Raw genomic sequence first — 22,346 nt, 5'->3', positions numbered from 1 at the left:
GGATAATTGAACCCATCCCTTTTGGATGGTGACACCTGGCAGATGGGCTATCTGTAGGAAATATGTCTCATTAGAGCTGATTTCATTCGTTGAGGAGATTGTAAGTTTGGTTGATAGAGGTAATGGTTGGTTGTAGATGGAATGTACTTAGACTCGTGTAAGGTGTTTGACTTTATACCATGACAGTCTGATTAAATCATTAGCAATATACAGTATCAATAAAGCACACATGAAATGGATTAAGAACTGGTTAACTGACAGAACTCACAAAGCCTTTCTAGGCTAAACAAACCCAGTTTTTAGTCTCCTCTTGTAAGATCAGTTCTCCATTCCTCTGATCAGGCTAGGAGCCTTTCTCTGCAGCTGGGCCAGTTTGGATTCCTTTTTCTTGGCCATAGGTGACCAGAGCTACATGCAGTATTCCAGATGAGGTCTTCCCAGTGCCTGGTCCAATGGCATTAAAACTTCCCTTTTGCCACTGGAAAGCTCTTGCCTAATACACTCTAGGACTGCATTTGCCTTTTTTTCATGGCTGCATCACATTGGTGACTCGCAGTTATCCTGTGATCGACAAATACGCATCATCATACAGTTATCCTGTGATGTCCTCTATTGTTTCCAACTGACGAGCTTACGCGGAAATTCCCATTTCTATTACTCCAGTCCTCAGATTTTGTTCTTGTGCAATATTCTGAAGGTGGGATGGCTAAGGGCAGAAGGGAGGAGCTGGGGTAACCAGTCGGGGTCAAGACGGGCAGATGGCTGGGGGGAGGGGTAAGAGCAGAGGGAAGGAGCCAGTCTTGCTGCAGCTGAGCTCAGAAGTGAGGAGGATACCAGCTGAGCACCCAGCTAAGGGGTGTCCTGGCTCCTTGCTGCCTCCCGCCCCACCCACATTCATTAAGGGCCCCCTCTGCTTTCCCCCCATAACTCCAGCGCTGGTAGCCCAAGGATGCTGTAGGTGTCACAGCAAAGGGGAGGCAGGAGGACACTGGGGGTGGGAGGCAGTACCCACATGTGTATGGGGCACTTCTCCCAAGTGCTAGAGGCAGATAGGAGGGAAGGAATCAGGGCAGGTGGGGCCCCCCGCGGGCGGGGCCACAGGGGCGGGGCTAAAGGGAGAGGCGGGGCTAGCTGCAGAGGCGGGGCTAGTGGGGCTCTCCTGGGGGCGGCGCTAAAGGGAGAGGCGGGGCTAGCTGCAGAGGCGGGGCTAGTGGGGCTCTCCTGGGGGCGGCGCCCAGGCCTCTCATTCGCAGCAATGCCGAGCGCCGGAGTGAGCGTGTCCCTGGCGGCGCTGTGGCTGCTGCTCCTGGCGGGGCGGGGGCTGCGCGGGGAGCGCCTGGTCGGGGGGCTGCAGGAGGTGCCGGTCTCGGATCCCGGGGTGCAGGCGGCTGTGCGGTTCGCGGTGGAGGCCTATAACCGGGCCAGCAACAGCCTGCACTACTCCCGGGCGGAGCGGGTGCTGCGGGCTCGCAGCCAGGTCAGGAGGGCTGGGCCGGGCCGGGCCGGGCCGGGGCTGGAGCCCGCTGTGGGGCAGCGCCGTAGCCGGGGGTGCGGGTGTCCGGGTTGGAGCTGGGGCAGGGGTGGATTCGGGGTGGGGTTTGGGTCCCCTCGGGGAGCCCTGGATCTGACAGAGGACGGAGCTGGGTATAGGCAGGGGGCAGGGACTGGGTCCTGGAGGAGTAGGGGAAGCCCCACAGCCCGGTGGGGTTCAGGGACTGGGCCTGATGGGGGGCAGAGGTGTGGGGGGCTGGGAGGCCCTTGTGGCCAGATAGGGGACAAGGATGCTGGTTATGGGGTGGCAGGTTGCAGGGAGGTGTCCTGTGAGAGCAACTTTTGCCGGCGCGCACACACTGCTGATCCATGGGGCGGCGACCAAGGATTCGTGCTAACTTCTTCCGTGACAGCCCAGTGTCTTGCCAGTCTGGGTAACCACTGGGGGAGCCCTGGACCCTGCAGGTCCTCCTCTCTCTGAGCCCCAGTGTCTCAGCTTCCTGTAACAAAACCCAGCTGTAGCCCACGGGCTGTGGAGAAAACCTGGCAAAGAGGAGCATGGGCAGACCATGGTGGCATCCACTTTCCTGTGCCACTATTTTGTACACGTGTGACCCTGTGTCTGAGCCCACAATCTCCGCTCCCATTGAATTACATCTCTAACCCTCCTGGCTGTGGAGAGACCCTTCCCGGAGTGAGTACCAGCGTGGGACTGTCGGGATCCCCATGCAGAGGGTCGTGAGGAAGGGCATTGGTTGGCATCCATGCACCCTGTGTGCCAGAACCTCAGCTCTCATCTAAAATAAAATAATTGTCTCCAGGCCTCCTGCCTGCAGACTTACTCGCCTTCTATGCTTAGGGTGTAACACAGGACAGGAGGGCGGGAGAAGTGAGTATTGGCTGATAGGGCTATTATTGCTGTATCCAAACAGCAAGAATGCTGCTTTGCAGCAAGGGCATTACCAAGCACCTTGTTTGCCCAGACCCACACCCTGCCCTGCTTCTCTCCTAGTCACCTGGCCACGCAGGCTCACTCCCATTGCCACTGGTTCTCTTCCACCACTGCTGAAAGCACCCAATGCAACAGGGGTTTTGTGGGGGCTCCCCATTTGCTGTCTGGGATATAGTGTGTGTGTGTGCTCTCCTGCTGATGCTGTGCAAGACCCCGTCTGGGATCAGGTGTGAGGGGGGGCTCCTGTCGTGCTGGGTGCTGTGTGGGACCCTGGCTGGGATCTGATGGTCAGGGTCCCATGCACTCTCTTCCCTCTGCCTCTGCCCACTCTGGATTAGCTCACAGTATGTCAACTCTTGGTTGTGTACATGAAAATCTAACTGTGCTGGAGGAAGAAGGCATGTATGATGATGGATCTGGTCTAGGACTGTCTGATCTCATTGTGAGCCCTGATCTCCCTAGAAGGAAAAGTCACAGTTGTTATTGGTGTTACACTAGTGCCTAGAAATCTCAGCTGAGATTGAGGGGAGGCCCCCCCGTCATGTCGGGTGCTATACTGGTTCCCGACCAAGATTGGTGGGAGGGCTTGTAGGGGTGGGAAGTTCCCCATCTCCCTTCTCTCTCAGTCGTCATGGTTGTATCCTTCCATCCTATCTCCTCTTTTTCTCCTCCGGTCTAGCGTGAACAATGCCGGTCCATGGTCTCTTTTTGTGAACTTGTGTATGCTGACCCTATGCCCTCTTGCTCTCGGAAGCTGGTTTTCACTGAGATGGGTTGTAGCCATCCCATACTGGGCAGATGTGATCTCACAATAGAATATTGCTCCCCACGGAATGTTGTTTACAGCTCTCCAGCGCATAAGGCTCTGAAGAACCAGCCTTTGATAATGGTTACTTTGGGCTTCTGTGATGCCTTTTGTCCAAGGCTTGCTCTGTGCTAAGACTTACAGTATGGGGACAAAAGCCCAGATTCTCATTGGGAGCATCTCTGTGCTTTCTTCGCCATGTCTCATTAGCCTGTGACCGTGGACTTGCTGGTCTGATTCAACAACCGTTGGTTTCTTGGAGGGGTGAGAGGAGGAACTGGGGAGGGCTCCGTGAAGAGCTACAAGAACAATTGAGGGTCTTGATTCCTGGAACACAGTGACACTGAAAAGGACTTATGAGGTGTGTAGGAACATGAGCTCCCAGTGCGATGCTGTGGCTAACAGGGCTAATGTGACCCTTGGACATCAAAGCAGAGGAATAAGCAAGCAGGAGTAGGGTAATGCTATTACCTCTGTCTACGGTGCAGGGTGGATTTGATTTAAATCATGATTTAAATCACTAGTCAGGAAGACTTGATTTAATAAAAGTGCATTCTTGTTGGTTGTTATAACCTTAATATATATTCTTCACAACTCGGAGATAGATGTAGCTTTCATTTTTAGAAGGTACACACTATACATTTTTAAACAGTGGTTTATTTTGAAAACTTTTCAGATTAGTTTTACAGCTATATCAGAAAATGAATAATTGTTTGGTTATTTCATTTACCAAAGGTAATTGAAGCAGATATTTATGAAGTCATTGGGAGGTGAACTATAACCTGTTGAATTGGAGAATCCTTAATATTTGGAGGATTTTCTTGCCATGCTGTATTAGGAGGAGAATATCACCAGACAGACATTTAAATTGTTTTGTTTAACTAAAACAACAATGTTAAGTATTCTGGATTTTTTTCTTCAACAGTAAACATGCTATTTTAACAAAAAGCCGTATGTCCCTCGCTTCTCACATTTATCTCCAGACTTCTTTTCCTTGTCCAGATCTATTCCGCCCCCAACAATCTTCTATTCATTGAACTTTTTGAAACTTTGCACTTCTAGAGAGAGGTAAGGGATTGACTCTGTACACAAATTTGCTGAAGGACAATAGAGTTGAAGTCTGTCGTTTCTCACCTCTATATATTTTAAAAACATTTTTTGCTGTTAACAAGCATGTTACTTCTGGAGACCTAAATCCATGGTTTGAGAACTGCAAAACTAAGCATCTCTGATGGTATCTTCTAGACTGAGCACTGAGTCTCATTGGGTAGGTAGAAAGATTAACCTAAATCTGTACAGAAGCTCCTGGAACCCCATAAGATTGGGTCCTAATCCATGAACTGTTGGAACTCATTTACAAAACTTTTCCTAAACATTACATGAATATATTGTCTCATACTATAGAATTTATAATCCCTATTTACATTATAGCTCAAAGACATCTCATCATGGATCTTAATTTAAATTATCTTTAGATAGGTTTTTTTTCCCTCAAAGCATTTTATCAAAACAATCCAATTTTTTTTTAAGTTTTTGTTTTTTAATCATTGATTTTTATCCATCCTGCTATGGTGTCAGTGAGACCACTACCGGGTACTGTCTGGTTCTGGTGTCCACCCTTTGAAAGGGTATCGATGATTGGAGAGAACTCAGAGAAGAGCCACAAAAGTGATTTGAGGGCTGGAAAACCCAGTATTTAGTTTCTCTAGGAGAAGGTGAATAGGTGATTTGATCATGGTCTGCAAGTACCGCCATGGGGAGGAGATTGCTGATAGCGGACCTTTTAACCCAGCGGACAAAGGCAAAATGAGCCCCAACAGCTGGGAGCTGAAGCTGGACAAATTCAGACTAGAAATAAGGTGCACATTTTTAACAGGGAGGGAGATTAACCATTGGACCAGCTGACAGAGGGATGGGGTGGATTCTCCATCCCTTGGAGCCTTTAAACCAAGATGGGATGTCTTCCTACAAGACACGCTACCGCTCAACCAAAGGGTGCAGAAATGGCGGGGGAAACGCTCAGGCCTGTGATATACAGAAGGTCAGAGATGATCGGGATGGTCCCTTCTGGCATTAACGTCTAGGGTTCCCTGCTCCACCAGTTTGAGAAATTCCCTATGGAGTGAACAGTCAGTTTTGGTGCTAAGCTTCCCCATATTAGTGGAACGTGGGCAGAGGCATGCAGTGGAGTTTGGGGCCATACAAACAGGTGGCATAAATACAGGTGCATGCTGCATATTGGCAAGTGGGTGTAAACCACCCACTTGTGGTCGGGCTCTCTAGCATCTACCTGCTCCACTGGAAGGGAAGAGCTGTAATAGGGACATAAGCTGGAACAACAGGTTGCTGCTTGCATCATGCCTCTTGTATCCTCCTGGTTTTATTTCCTAGTTACACCCTCCCTTCCCACCATTCCACCTATTCTATGTCTTAATGCTCACTTGTCTATGGAAAGTCTAACCTATACCATGATGATTGAGCTGATCTGGGACTGTCTTGATCTCACCAGGTTCTTTCTAGGGGAGATCTGGGCTAAGTAGGCAGTTATTATGGTAACACCTAGAAGCCTGGGCCAAGGCAGCCCCCTCCGTGCTGGGTTTGTGGGCCCTGGTTGTGCCATATGCCGCACAGACACAGAGTGAGAGACAGCCCCTGCCCTGAAGAACTTCTAACCGAAGTAGGCAAAGGGTGGGAGAGGAAGTGGGGGTGCAAAGAAGGGAAGGAACTTGCCCAGGGTCAGTGGCAGAGTGGGGACTAAAACCCAATGATCTGATTTCCAGCCCAGTGAGCTGTCCCCTGGGCCACATTTCTTGGACTCCTCTTTTTAAAGCGCCAGCTCTTTATTGTCACTGGTGCCAGATGGACCCGGCCATCACAATCCATATCTTCCTTCCATCCATCCACAGAAGATGAGGAAGGATTAGTGGAGTGGCACCTAGTGCTGAGGACAGGGCAGTCCTACAGAGCGATCTGTATCGCTTGGGGAGCCAGGCCTGTTCCAACACAGTGCATTGTAATGTAGCCAAATGCAAAGTTATACATCTAGGAACAAGAAATGCAGGCTGCCCCTATGGACTAGGAGACTGTGTCCTGGAAAGCAGTGACCCTGAGCAGGATTTCGGGGTTACAGTGGACAAGCAGCACAGCATGAGTTCCCAGTGTGATCCTTGCCTGTGTAAACAGGGGAGTAGGAGCAGGGAGGGGATTTTACTTCTGCATATAGCATTGGAGGGAGTGATACTGGAACACTGAGTCCAGTTCTGAGGGCCACATTTTCAAAAGGACATTGAAAAATTGGAGAGGGTGCAGCGAAGAGCCAGAGAAGTGATCAGAGGGCTGGGAAAAAAATGCCTGATGGTGAGAGACTTAATGAGCTCAATGTGATTAGCTTCTTAAACAGACCAAGAGATGCCAAGGTTATGGCTATGATTTAGGCACGGGTATTTTTACTAAAGTCAAGTACAGGTCACTGGCAATAACCAAAAAGTCTTTTACTAAAAATACCCCTAACTAAATCTTAGGTGCTGGGGAAGTGGGGTGCTCCAGTGGCCGCTGCTGCTCCTGGGGGTGGCTTTTTATTTTTCAGCCTACTCTGAGGAACAAATAGTGCTCTAAATACAGTAATGGTTGAGTGCACTGGAATGGGACTCAAGAGACCTGGGTTTTATTCCTGGCTCTGTTACTGATCTTAGGCAAGTCCCTTTCCCTCTCTGTGTTGTAGTTTCCTCTCCCACTCTTTGTCTATTGTCCAAGTTCTACAGGTCTGGGACAGTCTTCCATTGATTTCAGTGAGCTTTGGAACAGCCACAGCGCCTGGCATGGGGGCTGCATAGATTTTTATGGGAGGGCAGGGGGAGGAATCTGTGCAGTGCCTGGGAAAAATGGGGTCCTGACCTCAGTCCAGGGTGGTTTCTGCACAGTGCCTGGCACAAATGTAGGCCCTGATCTCGGTCTGGGGGTGGTGGGGGAGAGAGGCTGTCTGTGCAGTTGTTGACATGATGGAGGCCACAACTGAGATTGGGGGGGCCTCTCAAGCACTACCCTCTGCAAACAGAACAATTGCAGTTTGTGGAGCTGAAACTCTTGATTTCTCAATTTTTCACTATTGATCAGAAGTGGGAAATGTCTAGAACCTTCCTCACTCTGGGAATCTCTGCTCTTGTTCCAGGTGGTGGCTGGCATGAAATACTACCTGACCGTTCAGCTGGTGACAACACAGTGCCGGAAAAATGGGGCAGGCCTTGGAAACGGGGATGTCAGCACATGCCCCTTGCCGCCAGCATCAGAGCAACAGGTGAGGAGAGAAAACTGCATAGCGTCTAGTTGAGGTGTCAACTTTGTGTGGGCTCAGTTCTGTCTTGTGAGGTCAGGGATCCCTGCCTGGCATGGAACTTATTTGTAGAACCACAGCACCTATAAGTTCCAGTCATGGGCCAGGACCCCATTGTGCTCAGTGCTGTACAAACAGAACAAAAAAAAAGCCCCAGAGAGCTTCCAATCTAGGTATAAGACAAAAGATGGCAGACAGACCGGGGAGCCACAATTGGACAGTGGCCTCAGCACGCCAGCAGTCTGGCTGTTGAATTTGTTTTTGTAGGCATCATGGTAGAGGAGAACTTTAAGGAAGTATTTGAAGGAGGGTAATGCGATAGCTTTGCAGATGTGTATGGGGAGCTTCTCCCAAGCAGGAGGGACAGCATCTTGAAACATCTGGAAAGCAACACCTTTTGGTGGACTTGGGTTACTTTGGACGATTTAGAGTACAGGGTGCTGCACAACACCTCTTACCTCGGGCAAGTCCCTCCCACTTCACCGTGCCTGTTTCCCCTGCCCACCCTTCATCTATTTGGATTGCAAGTTCTGTGGAGTAGGGATTGTCAGAACCTGGCACAGTGGGGCCATGATCACAGGTAAGGTTTATGGGTGCTAGTGTAATATAAATAAGCTTAGGGAGTATCTCAGTCTTCAAGTGGATACATCATAAGTTTTGTGTTAACAGTGTCTCAAAGCTTCATAGTAATTTAAAATAATGAAAATGTTTCTAATTTTAAAACAAGCCCCTAGCAATCCAAACACTGGCACTGAATGTAACCAGTGTGTGAAATTGACTTTCCCCAGAATGTAAACAGAAGTGAAACTGACAATTGTAGTTCCTTTTCACCATCCCCCTTGAGAGGAATGGTAATAGTAAAAGGGAGCGTTCAGTTAGGATAACGAGACATCAGATTTTCCTTAGGCTCTCTGGAAAATTGTAGCTCTGTGGTCTAAGATGTCCATAATGGGCAAAAGTTTTCCACTGAAATTGTTTGTTCAATGAAAAATGTAGTTTTGGCAAAATCCCAACTAAACTTTGGCGTGTGTGCAAAAAGTGCCCTCTTGCCACAGAAAATATCTATATTTCAGCCATAAACTGAAATATATCCATGCAGAATGGCACCATAGCACTTCACAGGTGTTGTCGTTTGGGGACTTGGGGCTCCTATTATGCTCTGTAAGCCAGGCTCCCTGTCCAGCCTGCATCTCACCGCCACAGACTGGCTAAGAGGTGAATCTTGAGAGATGGAGTCTGGCCAGAGAGTGCAAACTATCAGGGGAATGGGAGATGAGGCACTCGAATTACAACTCTTGTGAAGCACCACAGTGCCATATTGAAATCCAAATAGCTGTTTTTGGCTGAAAGATTTTTGGGGGTTGGATAGTTTTGCCCAAAAGTAGAAATGTTCTGTGGAAGGGAAGCCTATTTACACCCTACCCTATCAGTAGTGACTCGGGTAAGGAATCCTAAATAAAGAAGCCCCTAAACTTTTAACCCGATGGTGCCCTTTGGAGAAAGTAAAATAGGAAACAAAAGACACTTTTAACAGACTGGGTGTATGGGGCATAAATTGACTCGCTGTTAGTGTTGGGATTATCTGAAGCTTTGCATGGGTGCTGGTTTGGGATCACACTGGTAAATTATTAGTTCCCATCAATAAACTACACAGAAGTTTCATACCAGTGCTGCGTGAGTGGGTGCTTTCACTGTCCCTAAAACCTTGGGCCTGATTCTTGCGCTGCAGTGTACCTGGACATAAGCCAGTTCAGCCAGGTATTACAGCAGCCGTACTGTGTTTCATGACTATCTAATTGTGGGACGTTTTTTCCCCCCCTGCAGAAACTGCTCTGTGAGTTCCAGGTCTGGTCCCGTCCCTGGCTGAACCAGACAGAGTTACTATCTGCGAACTGCTCTGTGTCTCACTCCTAAAACCCATCCCATCTGACGACAGCGAACCGATCTGCCATTGATCGATGCTGCCTGGGGGTCACGCTGGCCCTCCTTCTGTTGCTGCCTCTTCTCTCTAATCCCCATATTCCCCACCAGGTGGAGGAAGATCAGGATCTTAGATCTCCTCCTCTCCCCCAATCAGGGCAGGACTGGAAATGGCTGAGCCGTCTTCTGTAGTGTCTGATTGTTCAGCCTTGCTTAATGACCAGACTGAAGCCCTTGGATGCTTTCTGTCATAGCTAAGATTTGGCATCCCATATGATGTAGGGAATAAAAGTGATTCACCATGGTTCAGTGGCTGGTGTTTTTCTTCCCCTCAGTTCCTCCATTTCTGTTTCCTGTTGTTGAGTACTTCATAGATTTCGAGGCAATTGTGCTCCTCTTTGCTGACCTGTGAGATGCAGACCATGGAATCTCATCCAGCCCATATCTGGCAGTTGAGCTAGAGCATAACTTTTATTTCAGACAAGTATCCAGTCTTGATTTAAAGACTCTTAAGTAATAGCAAATCCACCTAATTCTTCTGTACTCAGTTCCTGATGTATCCAGGAAAAGGGCAGTATCCCTTTAAATATCTCAAGTCCTCCAGGAGTGCCCACAGTCTTCTGAGTTAAAGCAGTGAGAGCAGGGGTCTATACAGAGCTAGGCTTTACATGTGTTCTCAGGCTATCTGAGAACAGGGCTAAGCCAGGAGTTCTGATCCCAGCTACCTTGCACTATGGGGAAGATGTATAAGGTCTAAAAGCCCAGTGGGCTGAACAGACATGTGGCAACAGGCAGCTTTGTGGGTCTGGTGGACAGACAGCATGAGCTGGATCCATCTTGAGTTGTGATAAAGAAATGCCTGCTTCCCAAGGTAAAGACAGTGCTGGCCTGACCTGAACGGCAACCTGACTCAGATTGAGCCAAACTGCTTGGAGCTGGACAGACCTTTACATCTGGGCCCCAGGGTGGGGGGCCAGGCTGGTTCAGTGGGGTGGGGACTGGAACATGAGGGGCCTTTCCCTCCTAGAGGCACTCTCTCTGATGTGGCCCAAAGGTGGGGGAGTAGCTGGCTCAGGGGGAGGGGATGGGGTTCAGGCTGAAGTGGGAGGAGCAGAGGCAGGACCCTGAATATTGGCCAAGGGCTAAGTGTGCTCTGGCTCCAAGAACCATTCTGGGCTAGGTGCAGGAATGGCTGGGGGGATGCTCTGAATTGTTCTGCAGGAGGCTGGATTAGACTAGAAGCTCTTTGGGGCAGGCCCCAGCTTTGTTCTGTATCTGTATAGGACCTAGTGGACAGGGTCCTGGCCCGTGCCTGGGGCTGGTGGTTGCTGTCGCCCCCCAAATGCTAATAATGGTCCTTTCTGCCCTTACAATCCATAACACTGCCAGAGACTTGGCTAAAGAGCAGAAATAAAATGAGCCCAAGCATCATCTACTGGCCACTTTGGGTACTCTAAAATCTGCAGGGTCTCCCTCAGTTGCAGAGAAAATTCATATCCCACTGCACCTCAGATGTGACCCGTGTATAGCAATAGGGTGGTATCCATTTAAATAGCATGTGAGCCCACTACCGGTACTCACTGTGTTCTGTGAGTGACAAGCTGGTGCAACATCCCCACCCCCCCGAGCTGCAGTGGGTACGTAGCTAGGCCTGGCACGTTGTGCACCCTAAAAATAAAATGATGAGCCCTAGCTGTAATAAAGTGGTCGTGATAGAGTTAATGGGGTTACTCAGAGTATTCTGGGATGGAACTGTGCTCCACCCCTCCCTCCCTTCTTGCTTTAGCTGCTGGGTGGGGGAGTTTCCCCCCCAACTCTGTTGTGATGCCCTCAAGTAAAGCAGCAGGTTCCAGCCTGCAGTGCTGGGCGTAGACCTAGTGGTCCTGTGGATGTGGTTTGTTTTTAAATAAAGACTTTCCAGCAAATCAAAAACTCTTATTTGTCCTGATCTGTTGGGGGCTTGTACTGTGTCAAGAGCAACAGCAGCACTCTGGGTCCATTTTTTAAAATGTAAAAACAAAACTGTCCCCAGAATAGACCTGACTCGTATCTTGCATTTCTTCTACAAAGCTCTGATTGTTTGTGGACTCCTCAGGCCAAAGAGGAAACAACCCGTGTATAATTTGTAGCAGCGGGTGATGGTTGGAGACTCTGGCTTTTTCCCTCACCCCCCAGGGGCCTGGCTGGTACAAGGCAAACAGCTCCCAATGTGGCTTGGGGAAGATTTCCATGGTGCAACGCTCCTGCTGTGTTAGTGTCTTTTCAGAGCTCGCCACCCTTGGGCTGACAGCCCTGAGTGGTGGACTTTGGCTCTGTGGGAGTTGTTACTTACAACTTGCTCTCAGTTATATAACACAGTGCACTTTCCCACCTGCGGACTTCACAGCAATGGTACATATCATTAATGGGGGGGCAAACAGGGGAAGGAAAGCTGGGAGTCCTGCCTTCCAAATCTTTTTTTCTAACCACTAGAGCCCATCCTCTCTCAGATTCAGGAACCTAACCCAGGAGTCCCAACTCCCAGCTTCCCCATTCTAACCACCAGACCCCACTCCTTTGCTAATCCCAGGGATGGAACCCAGGTGTCCTGGCCCCCAATTCCTGCTTGTATCCACTTGACCCCCCCACCACCTCCTACTCTGAAATAAAACCTGAGAGTTCTGACTCTCAGCTTCCCTGCTCTAACTATTGGACACCACTTCTCTCCTAGATCCAAGCAGAGAACCCAGGAGTCCTGGCTCCCGGTCATGTGGCCTGGGCCGAGGAGTGTTCTACCACCTTTGGGCCCCTGGCTCAGTGTGTGTGGGATCTCAGTTGGACAGTGGTGATGGCCCAGTGCCACCTCAGCCCCATCCCTCTAACCTAGTTCATGGCAGAAGGGGCCACATCTGGGGTGGCAATGAAAGCAGGCTCAGGTGCCGTGGTGGGGTTTCAGGGTTTACTTGCGCAGGGCGTGCAGCACATCAGGTTACAAGGACCGTTCATACAATGCTGAAGACATGGCAACCCTTCATTCCACCAGGGCCACAGACCCCTGGGATACTCCGCGTGGTGCTTTGTCCCCCTCTAGTGGTGGCTGGGCCACATACACAGGTTGAGGAGCCTGGCAGAGCCCTGGCTTTTAGCTCAGGCAGGAGAGGCTCGTTCATTTAGATCCAGAGGGCACTGGTTTGGTCCCCGTTACTGAAGAGCTGCCAGGGGGCAACTTGTATCCCCCCTGCTAGCGAGAGCACTTGACCCCCAAGTGTGTGGGCCTGGGGTTGGGGTGGCCAGACAGAATCACTACTTTGCCTGCCATCAAGCACCCTTTGCCTTGTCTGCACTGGGCAGGGCCTCTCTGGGCCTGGCACTGGGAAGGGGGCCCACTAAGGAGTCCTGGTGGCTCTGCCCAGTGCAAAATCAACCCCCTTGAAAAATCACTGTTTCCTTCCCCTCCACGCAGGAGATAGTCTGAGTCCCTTAGCGCCATGCTCCTGTGGCAGGGCCTGCCAGGTTGGATTGCTGTGTTAGGGCAGGTTAACGTGGGGTGGAGATAATAAGGGGAGACCCTGTGATTCAGAGACTATTTACAGTGTGGGCTGTACACCCCCTCCCCCGTGGTTGCTGACATGCAGGGAAACACTGCCCGGGCATTACAGCTCCGGCTAGGTGAGCACCAGAAAGGGCTGGGGAGTGGCACTGACGGTTACGGGTTTGGATGGGGGCCCAGTGGGAGAAACATAGTTGGAGCTGAGATTTCTGTTCCCAGGTTACCAGCGAGGGGACTGGGAACTTGGACCCTAGCCAGCCTGGCCCATGGGAGCGAAACCTAGAGAGATAGGTGTGTACGAAGGTAGGGAGGAAGATGCATGTGCAGGTAGATAGAGAGATATATGGGTACAGATAGATAGAGGTGTTGTTGGATCATATTAAAGAAGTTCTGTATTAAAATCACAAATGAGTTTGATTCCCCAGAGTTTAAATTCCAGGGTATTACTAATTAAGAGGTCTCTTGGTTTTTGGTACTGTTTCTCTCCCTCTGTGTGAAACTTGCAAGCTGCTAATTGTGTTAGTACATTCTAAGACAGAGTCTGTTCTCAAAGCAATTCACAGAGAGAGAGACTCAAAGCAATACTCTAACAATAGAAACAGCACCCAGAGACTCCCCGCCCTTTTGTTGTATTAACCATTGTGATTAAAATAGAGATAGAGGATGTATGTGGATGGATGCTTGGTGTGGATAATAACTGAATGATCAGGGAGGTGCCAGCCTAAGAATCCAGTGTCCATCGGCTGAAGAAGGCATCAAGTGGAAATAACCAGAGGACCCTCGGAAGGCAGACTGGAATCCACCCAACAGCCTCAAGAATGGGAGAACCAAAGAACAAGATAACATCTAGCAGCACGGAGCCCTCAGGAATGTGCTATCTGCTGATTGATTCAGCAACAGCATGATGAAGCAATTCCCATAGACTGGCATAGGAAGAAATTCCTATAAAAATAGACTCTAAAAAGTGAGAACTTTGGGGGTCTGATTCTGCAAACCAACTTCCAGGAGCATCAGATGAGCATCTGACAAGGCCCTGCTCCCTCCTCATGTCCAGGCCACCTGGCCAGTGGCTTGGCATGAGCAACTCTAAGGCTGGTAACTATGATAACAACCTTGCAGAACCTGTGTGTGTGTGTTTGTATGAATGAATGTGTGAATAAATATGAGATTGAATGGAATGTTATAGCTATAACTAACTGCTTACTATGATTCTTTCTGTATTCACAATAAATGTGGTATTTTGCCTTTTTCCCTTTAATAAGATCCTGCTGGTTTTTATTGTATTGGTATAACAGTGTATGGGGATGGATGGATAGACAGACGTATGTGGAGATAGGCAAACGGGTGTCTATGGGGATGGATAGGTGTATAGGGGGATAGATAGGTTGTATATGGGGATAGACAGACATGTCTGTGGGGATGGACGGCTAGACAGGTGTATATGGGGATAGACAGCTGGGTGTCTGTGGGGATGGATGACTGGATAGGTGTATGTGGGGATAGATAGAGGGGTGTCTGTGGGGATGGATGGCTAGCTAGCTAAGTGTATATAAGGGAAGACAGAGAGGTGTCTGTGGGAGTGGATGGATGGATAGCTAAGTGTATATAAGGGCAGACAGAGAGGTGTATATGGGGATAGGCGGGGGTGTCTGTGGGGATGGATGGATGGATAGCTAAGTGTATATGAGGGCAGACAGAGAGGTGTATACGGGGATGGATGGATGATGGATCAGTGGGGGGGGCAGATCGACTGATCTGGATCTGGATGGGTGGCCCAAGCCCATCTCTAGTTGTTATAAAAAAGCACCCCGTGCCCAATGCAGCCAATATGCAGATCAGTGGCTGATGCTGCTCTAGGAAGTTCATGTCTCTGGGACTGGCCCAGCTGCCCAGAGTCATTGTCTCTTCTTCTGGTTCCTCAACATGTTCTCGCTGGTGACGGGGTGGCCTCGGAGGGGGGAGCTGGGCGGCTCAGCGTCACGCTGTACAGGTTAGCCACGAAGGTCTCCCAGCCTCTGCGGAGGGCTCGGTCCACCTGCTGGAGGGTAGAGAACGGGGTGAAAGGCCAAGGAAGGATGTGCTCTGATGGGACCTCTCCATGATTTGCCTCCTCCACGGCCCCAAAGCAGACGCAAAGGCCATGACAACAGGTATCAAGTGGGGCTGGCCTAGGGGCTGCCCGCTGGAAGCTGGGGACAAAGTCACAGCTGGGATTCCAGCAGGCTGTAGGCTGAGATTCCCCCTGGCTGAGCTGAGAACTGCTTCTGTTGAGACAGGCTGGGTGAATCGGTGCCCACCAAGCCAGGAGACTGGCTGCCTCAGGGTGTTGGGAATGGGGACGCTGGCTCCCATCTGACTCTCAACTGGCTCCCCTCAGGGCAGGGGAACTGGCTGGCTCAGGGGGGCAGGGGGTTGGATACAGGACCTTCCCCTCTAGGGAAAGGCTCCAATCCAGCCTGTCAGCGGGTGCTAGGCCCCCTTAAGAGGGAATGAGTACAGGCCCCTATGACTAAGTAGATGCTTCCCAGCAGCTCACCTAATTCCACCTGGGGCCAGCTCAGTTAGTGATCAGTCCCAGCTGAGGAGGGGCTGGAAGCTTCTAATAAAATGCTCTCTGCAGGCCTATCTGTGTGAACTCCTAGATGAGGGAAGTAGGGGCAAACTGCTGGGTGATTGCTGGCAGTGGAGAAGTGTTATTGAGCAATGAAAGGCTCAGGGGATTGGCCCTGGAGGCCCCTGAGCTAAGGGACAGGATCCTGGGGAAGCCCAAGGTGGAATTACAGATAGGAGCCCAGTGGGGTGGACCCTAAATACCTGGGACTGATGAGAAACCCCACAACTGGGAAGGCTGTTTAAGCTTCATTTTTGGGGGAACCCTAGGGAATCTGTGAGATGGGATAAGGATTGGGCTGGATGGTGAAGGACAAGAGTCTTGGGAAAACCTATAAACAGTGACGTCTGGACCTATATTTAAGACTATGGTGGGGTGGGTCTAGAGCTTGTATGTACCTAACGGAGCCCTCAGCAAGGGTGGCTTGTCACTGCAAGTGTCTGTGGTGTGATTGGCAGGACCCGGCTGTGAGGAGGCCTCAACCTTTTATGTGCCCGAAGGGGGAGCAGGTTTGGGTCTGAGGCACAGTGAGGGGGCTGTGGCCTTTTCCCCTCTAGGGGTTTCTCAGCCCAGTCAGGAGTTGGGTTACACCTCTGAGCTTTCTGCCCTGTTATAATCCCAAATGTCCCATGAGCAGTGGCTGATCCCTAGGCTACTGGCCATCTTGAGGCTGATGGGCCTGGCTCACCCATTTCACCAGGCCCCTGTTCCCTGAGGCTTTGAGATAACTAAGGTATTAAACCTCCAAGAGGTTTAAGCACCTCAGGGCAGCGACTACTGCTTGGTTCTAGTTTAGTACGGCATCTAGGGCCAATGGGACCCTGGTCTGGAGGTGCTACCCCAGTACAGCTAGGGAGGAGTGTGTGAAAAATAGGGAGGGGATTTCTAGGCACTATTGTGATCAAAACACTCCCTAATAAGAACCAGAAGGCTTATGCATCATGTGATATCTTAGGGGGCTCTATCTTGTAAATCCCTGTTCAAAGAACCCATAGCTGTAGTGCTAATTCTAGCCAAGGCCCCCATGAGGCATGGCCATTTTTTCAAGACCATTTGAGTCAGCTGATGGATTTTAGAGAACTTACAAAAACCACATGTTAAGCAGAAAGCAAGTCTCAACTTGAACTATAAAGGGCTGCCCTTTGCTAAGGGGTGGTTCTGTTACAGATGCTTGGGAGCTAGTCAACAAAACATTCTTGACCCAAAAATGCTGATTAGTTTAAATCAAACCTGTTTGTGAAAAGGGTCAGTTTGATTAATTTCCTGACTTGATAAAACATTGAGGGCAGAGGGGCCTGGAATGTCCTGTCTTGATATTTGTTCAACAAACTTCTGATATTTTGGTTTGAAGCCATTTTTTCTTTGACATTTAACTTCGTTTAGACTTTAATACTGAAATGTTTTGTTTCAATGGATTGGACTCAAAACTGTTTTCAGTTGGGTTCACCAACTTTCTGGTGTGGGTTGGGAGGGGGGGAAGAGCTTTTGAAATCTCAAATTGTCATAGGATGGGACAACCATTTCCCACACAGTCCTGCTTAGAAGGCTATTTTTCTTTCTTCCTTCCCCCCCATCCCCTGAAGCGGGATAAATTCTCCCCATTTCCAAAGGCTTAACAGCACCCCACCACTGTCTGGCTTGTGGGGGCAACCAGGGAGGGAAACAGGCAGGCTGGCTGCAGGGAAGGAGAGGAATAGACCTTCCCCTCCAGGGGGTGCTGGCTCTGATCTGGCCCCAGAGTTGGGGGAGACCATCTCACACCACCATTACCTGAGGGTCTCTCAACCCTTAGTTATCTTCACAACAGTGCTAGCAAGGCAGTGCAAGGCTACTGTCATCAGCCTCTGACTCAGTTTCCCCAACTGTATAACTAAAACTTGTCTAAGTTGGGTGGTGGACCAGGGAATTTAACCCAGTCTGAGTTGCTGGCTAACACCCAGAGCACCTTTCCCCTCCATGGATAAAGGGTTAACAGAGGTCTAAATAAATGGGTAGAGCCTGACAGATCAAAAGGCTTATAACAATGTATAATGCCCTCTCCTAGCAGGGTTTATAACCTCATGCCTTTTACACATTTGCATCATCAGCTGTCATGTATTAACTCTTTAGAAACCAAACCCTAGCATAAACCATTAACAGCCTTCCAGGGGGAGGGGGCCTGCAGATTCCTCTGCCACCAACCATGAGAGGGCAGTAAAAAAATTAGCACCCCTTGAGGTGAGGGGTAGAAAATACCACTGCTAGAAGAGAGTGGAGCTGGGGGTTGGTAAAGGTAGAGGGGGTAATGACATCACAGGATCAGAGGGGAGGAAGATGGGTTAGGACTGGAGATGGGTACAGGGGGTAACTGGGTCAGGTGTGGAAGGGTGTAAGAAAGGGGCAGAAAATGCCACCACTGGAGGAGATTGGAAGGAGGGGCATCAGAGGGAATGCTGGGAAAAATCTAGGCTGGGATGGGGTTGGTGGGAAGACTAGGAAAACATTGGGTGCTCCCATCAGTGCACCCCCAAACCCAACCCATGTCACCCTCCTGGGTTTCCAAGCTGTTACCTTCTTGCACTGCTTCATCCTGTGAGAGCCCTTGCTCTGAGCCTCTCCGATCAGCAGCTCCCCATCATCGGGGCTTAGTGAGTGCGGCATCTCCCCTGGGGTGAGGGTCCTCTCAGCTGGGGGCTCTTCCACCCCACTCTTCCACCCCCTCAGGCTCACAGCTCTCCCCTTTCCCCTCTGCTTAGCCTTGTCTGAGCTCTCTGTCTTGTCCCCCCAAACATGGGGCAGGGTGGTGTCCTCCAGCTGGCCGTAGGTGGAATCCAGGAGGCTGGGGGATTTGGGGGTACGGAGGGAGTACGCTCTCCGGAAGCTCCTGCCATGGGCCATCTCTGGAGTGGGAGTGGTCTGATCCGGAGCTGGCACCGAGTCTGATCCTGTCTCTGCTGATCCGCAGAGGCCAGATGCTTCTCCTGTCCTGGCCAGATCCCCAAGGGCAAGTGGCTCTAGTTTCCCTTTTTTGCTCTGGCTGATTCACCCGTTGCTGATTCACCCCTGTGGGTGCCACCCCATCCAATCAGGCCTCTTACGGAAATTCCCCTTCCCCCTCCAGTCCCACAGGGCCAAAGGTCCCTGCTCTGGCTGCCTTATCACAAAGTTCTCTCCCCCCTGCAAATCTCAGCCCATGGGGTCAAAGGTAGGTGCTGCTACTCATCAAAAGTCCCTCCACCTTGCCCCGTGGGGTCAAATGTTGCTGCTGTAGCAGCAGTCAATGAAGGTCTAATGGGCAGAGAGCAGGAACAGTGTTAGCAGCGTAGAGCCTCCGGCCTGGATCCTGATGCCTTATTGCTGCAGCTGGCTGGTTTGGTAATCTCTGGGCAGTGCCTGGCACATGGGGTCCTGGCATCTGACTGGGGCTCCTGGGTGCCACCCCAGTGACCTTAGGCAAATCATGTTCCTTCTTTGTGCCTTGGCTTCCTCATCTGTCACATAGGGGTAATTATACTGGTGGCCTCAGTAAAGTGCTTTGAAAGCGCTGGGCAAATGCTTTCAAGGTGCCATAATCAGACCCTGTCTGGGCTAGGAAGAAAACTGGAGTACAGATCCAAACCTACCTTCAAAATTTTCAGGCGTCAGGCCCCTAACCTCCCAGATTGGTGCAGGGAGGCTCAGAGCAGCTGTCGCTGGGGCTGACTGCTCCTGAGGGAGGGACATGAAGCAAAAGGGGGAAACTGAAGCTGCAGAGTAAGGGGCATCTAGCGGGCTGTGTAACTGGAGATCCCTGTCTCTCCCAGTCCCAACATCTCTTAGCCCTTGTTTCCTAGCTGCTCCTATCTCCGCTGCTCTCAAATCCCAATTTCTCCCAGTCCCTTCTGAGGGAAGGGTGAGGTGGGAGGTCAGCATTTCAGAGGGTAAATATTAGAGCCCTGCGGGATGCTGCTGCACCCCGGGAAGGGAACTAGACAGAAAGGGATGCTCCTGGCGCAGGGAGAAATGGACACCAGGGCAACTCCAGGCTGGGGCTGGGGGACCTGGGTGCCTGAAGGAAGCTGGTTGTGACACTGACTGTGAGTCTAGCCCATGAGAGGCTGCCGAGGGGGTGAAAGAAGGGGGACCTGGTGACTGTGTGGGATGGGGGTGGGGCTGGTCCTTTGACACAGACCCAGCTGACTGTGTGCTCATGGGCCATGGGGACTAGCCTGTCACAGGGTGCCTGTGGGAAATGGAGCATGAGCCTGCTCCCACCCGCCCAAACCACTTCCCTCTCTATCTGCTGGCCAGGCCCTGGGCTTCCACTGCACTAAGATCCCAGCTACTCCCCATATCCTATTGCTCTCATACCCCAGTCGATCCCATCTCCCAGTCCAGCAGCTTCCAAGTACATGACTGGCAAGACCCTGGTAAGCCCCTGCGGCATCCCTCCCCCAATACACATCAGAGCCTATGGGCACATGCCCAGAGCTGTTTTAACATCATAGAATATCAGGGTTGGAAGGGACCTCAGGAGGTCATCTAGTCCAACCCCCTGCTCAAAGCAGGCCCAATCCCCAATTTTTGCCTCAGATCCCTAAATGGTCCCCTCAAAGATTGAACTCACAACCCTGGGTTTAGCAAGCCAATGCTCAAACCACTGAGCTAACACCCCCGCCATTGACACGTTGCTTAAAAAAAGCAGCACGGAGGGAGAGATCAAGAAGCTGCTACCCTTGCTTCCTGCACCTTGGCTCTCAGGGACAGCAGCAGCACAGTTGGCCCAATGGCTAGGACTCAGGACACATGGGTTCTATTCCCACCACTGACTTGCTGGGTGACCATGAGTAAGACCCTTCCCTACTCTGCACCTGTTTCTCCTCCCACCCTTTGCCTATTTAGACTGAGCTCTGTGAGGCAGGGACTGTGTGTCTGTGCAGCGCCTGGTACGATAGGGCCCCTGATCCTGGCTGAGATTCGTGCAGCTCCCAACATAACAGGGGCCCTCGTGGCAGGTAGGGTCTGTGCAGTGCCTGATCAACAGGGGCCTTGAACTCAGCTGGGGTCTGAGCAATATGGGACCTGATCTGAGCTAGGCCTGTCTGTACAGTGCCTGTTATGATGCTGTAATATAAATACAGTACTTACTAAGGATTAAATCTGCTCAAGTGCTTGCATCATTGGTGCAGCAGCAATGGAAAGCAGTCTCTCTTGTTCACATCTATAACTCATACAGTGGAATAACATCTTGAGTCCTGAATAAATGGTCCCAGTGGGAAAGCAACTCCCGCCGCCCCGCCCACCCCCAAGCGAGTTGATGCAGCCATGTCCCCATGCTGCTGCTTCTTGTGTGTGACTCCTGAGTATTTGTAAATACTCCGTGGAGAATCAGATCTCTGATGGTGCTGAAAAGGGGAGCAGCAAATGCGTGGAAAGGGAGCCCTGCCCTGCAGAGGGTGCTGGGGAGATCAGAGCTTCTCTTTCTGGTGTTTAACTGCAGTGACCTCTGGGGCTACAGTCCAGAAAGACATCCTCAGTGGAGCTGTGTTGTAAGGGGAAGAGCTTGGCTATATGTCCCTCTCCAAAATGCAGTACTATAAAGTGCATAGCACCCTCTATTGCTGCACTGGGGCACGGGCGGCCGCACTGACTGTGAGGGGAGTGTGCCCCCTGCTGAGCACCATTCTGGGGACAGCACTGATTTACCAGGGTGAGCATCCCTTGCTGAGCCCTAATCCTCCGTTTCCTGCAGCAGCAGGGTTTTCTGTAGGCCTTGACCCCCATTAGCTTTGCAAGCCATGATCAGCTCAACCTGCCTAAGGAGAGAGGACTGTGCCATGCTAACACCTTTCAGGGAGAAGCTGTAAAAGCACAAACTGCAGTGCTGCAGAAAATGGGCACAGAGATGATGCATCTATTTGCACTGCTGCAGTGCTCCCAGCAGGGACTGCTGCCTGGGATGATCCCCTCAGCATCTCCTTTCTCTTTTCCACGTGCTGGTTCATTTCCATCACCCACTCCAGGTTTATGATGTGTGGAGGAGCAGCTACCAATAATGCCATCCCTTTGTCATCTCCCAGTCACCTTGCAGCAGAAGGGCTCACCAGCAGGGCCTTGATCCTAAGGACACGTGTGTGTGAGAGAGAGAGTGCAAGGGTGGCGTGGGGGGTGTGTGTGTGAGCTGGGACAGAGAAATGCGGGTGGATGGAATCAGAACAAGTCCCCCGTGCGTTGTAAGCCCTAGGCTAGGCACAGTGAAGGTGGATTCCCCCAGGATCAGAGTCAGAGAGCTCTCCCCTGCCCTGATTATATTAGGCAGGTCACTTTGGGTTCTTTTGCCTGCCTCGCAGGAGCCACTTCACCGTCCCCAGAGCGCCGGAGTCCTGCGGTGATGATGGGGCCCTGACGCAGCGGCCTTGCAACGTGGAAGGTGGGAAGCCCGAGAGGGCAGCCCAGGGTATGTCAGGGGGCGGTGCTGGGGGCACAGTCCTCCCCCCTCCGCCTGGTGCAGCCTGACGCCGCTCGCTGTTTGGCTGTTAGCGACCCGGGGAGGGGGATTGTCCCGCCTCGCCCCTAAGGGGCACCCCAGCCAGTATGCAGCCTCGAGCAGGGTCCCCTGCAGCCGCCGCCCTGCCCCCCTACAGCGCCCAGGCACTGTCCCCACACTCGTTCAGCATGCGCCTCACCTCCCCGGCTGAGGGGCCCGCGCCCCAATAGTGTTACGGTCACGTGCTCCCGGCTTGGCCGGCT

The 22,346-nt window shown here is 51.2% G+C and overlaps 2 protein-coding genes across 2 annotated transcripts; one reads left to right on the top strand and one right to left on the bottom strand.

Moving 5' to 3' along the window:
* Positions 1-1,238: 1,238 nt before the first annotated feature.
* Positions 1,239-9,802, top strand: CST6 (cystatin E/M). Its single transcript, XM_077822147.1, has 3 exons — positions 1,239-1,477; positions 7,417-7,542; positions 9,403-9,802. Exons 1-3 carry the CDS (start codon positions 1,256-1,258, stop codon positions 9,490-9,492), a joined length of 438 nt encoding a protein of 145 aa, XP_077678273.1. The 5' UTR covers positions 1,239-1,255; the 3' UTR covers positions 9,493-9,802.
* Positions 9,803-14,833: 5,031 nt separating this feature from the next.
* Positions 14,834-18,597, bottom strand: C7H11orf86 (chromosome 7 C11orf86 homolog). The gene is made up of 2 exons (XM_077821048.1): positions 18,189-18,597; positions 14,834-15,065 (listed from the first exon to the last, which is right to left on the bottom strand). Exons 1-2 carry the CDS (start codon positions 18,513-18,515, stop codon positions 14,946-14,948), a joined length of 447 nt encoding a protein of 148 aa, XP_077677174.1. The 5' UTR covers positions 18,516-18,597; the 3' UTR covers positions 14,834-14,945.
* Between the last annotated feature and the right edge of the window lie 3,749 nt (positions 18,598-22,346).

This window comes from Eretmochelys imbricata, chromosome 7, assembly GCF_965152235.1.
Source record: "Eretmochelys imbricata isolate rEreImb1 chromosome 7, rEreImb1.hap1, whole genome shotgun sequence".
NCBI lineage: Eukaryota > Metazoa > Chordata > Testudines > Cheloniidae > Eretmochelys > Eretmochelys imbricata.
The sequence above is the reverse complement of the archived record's forward strand: the minus strand, read 5'-3'. Positions and strand labels throughout refer to the sequence as shown.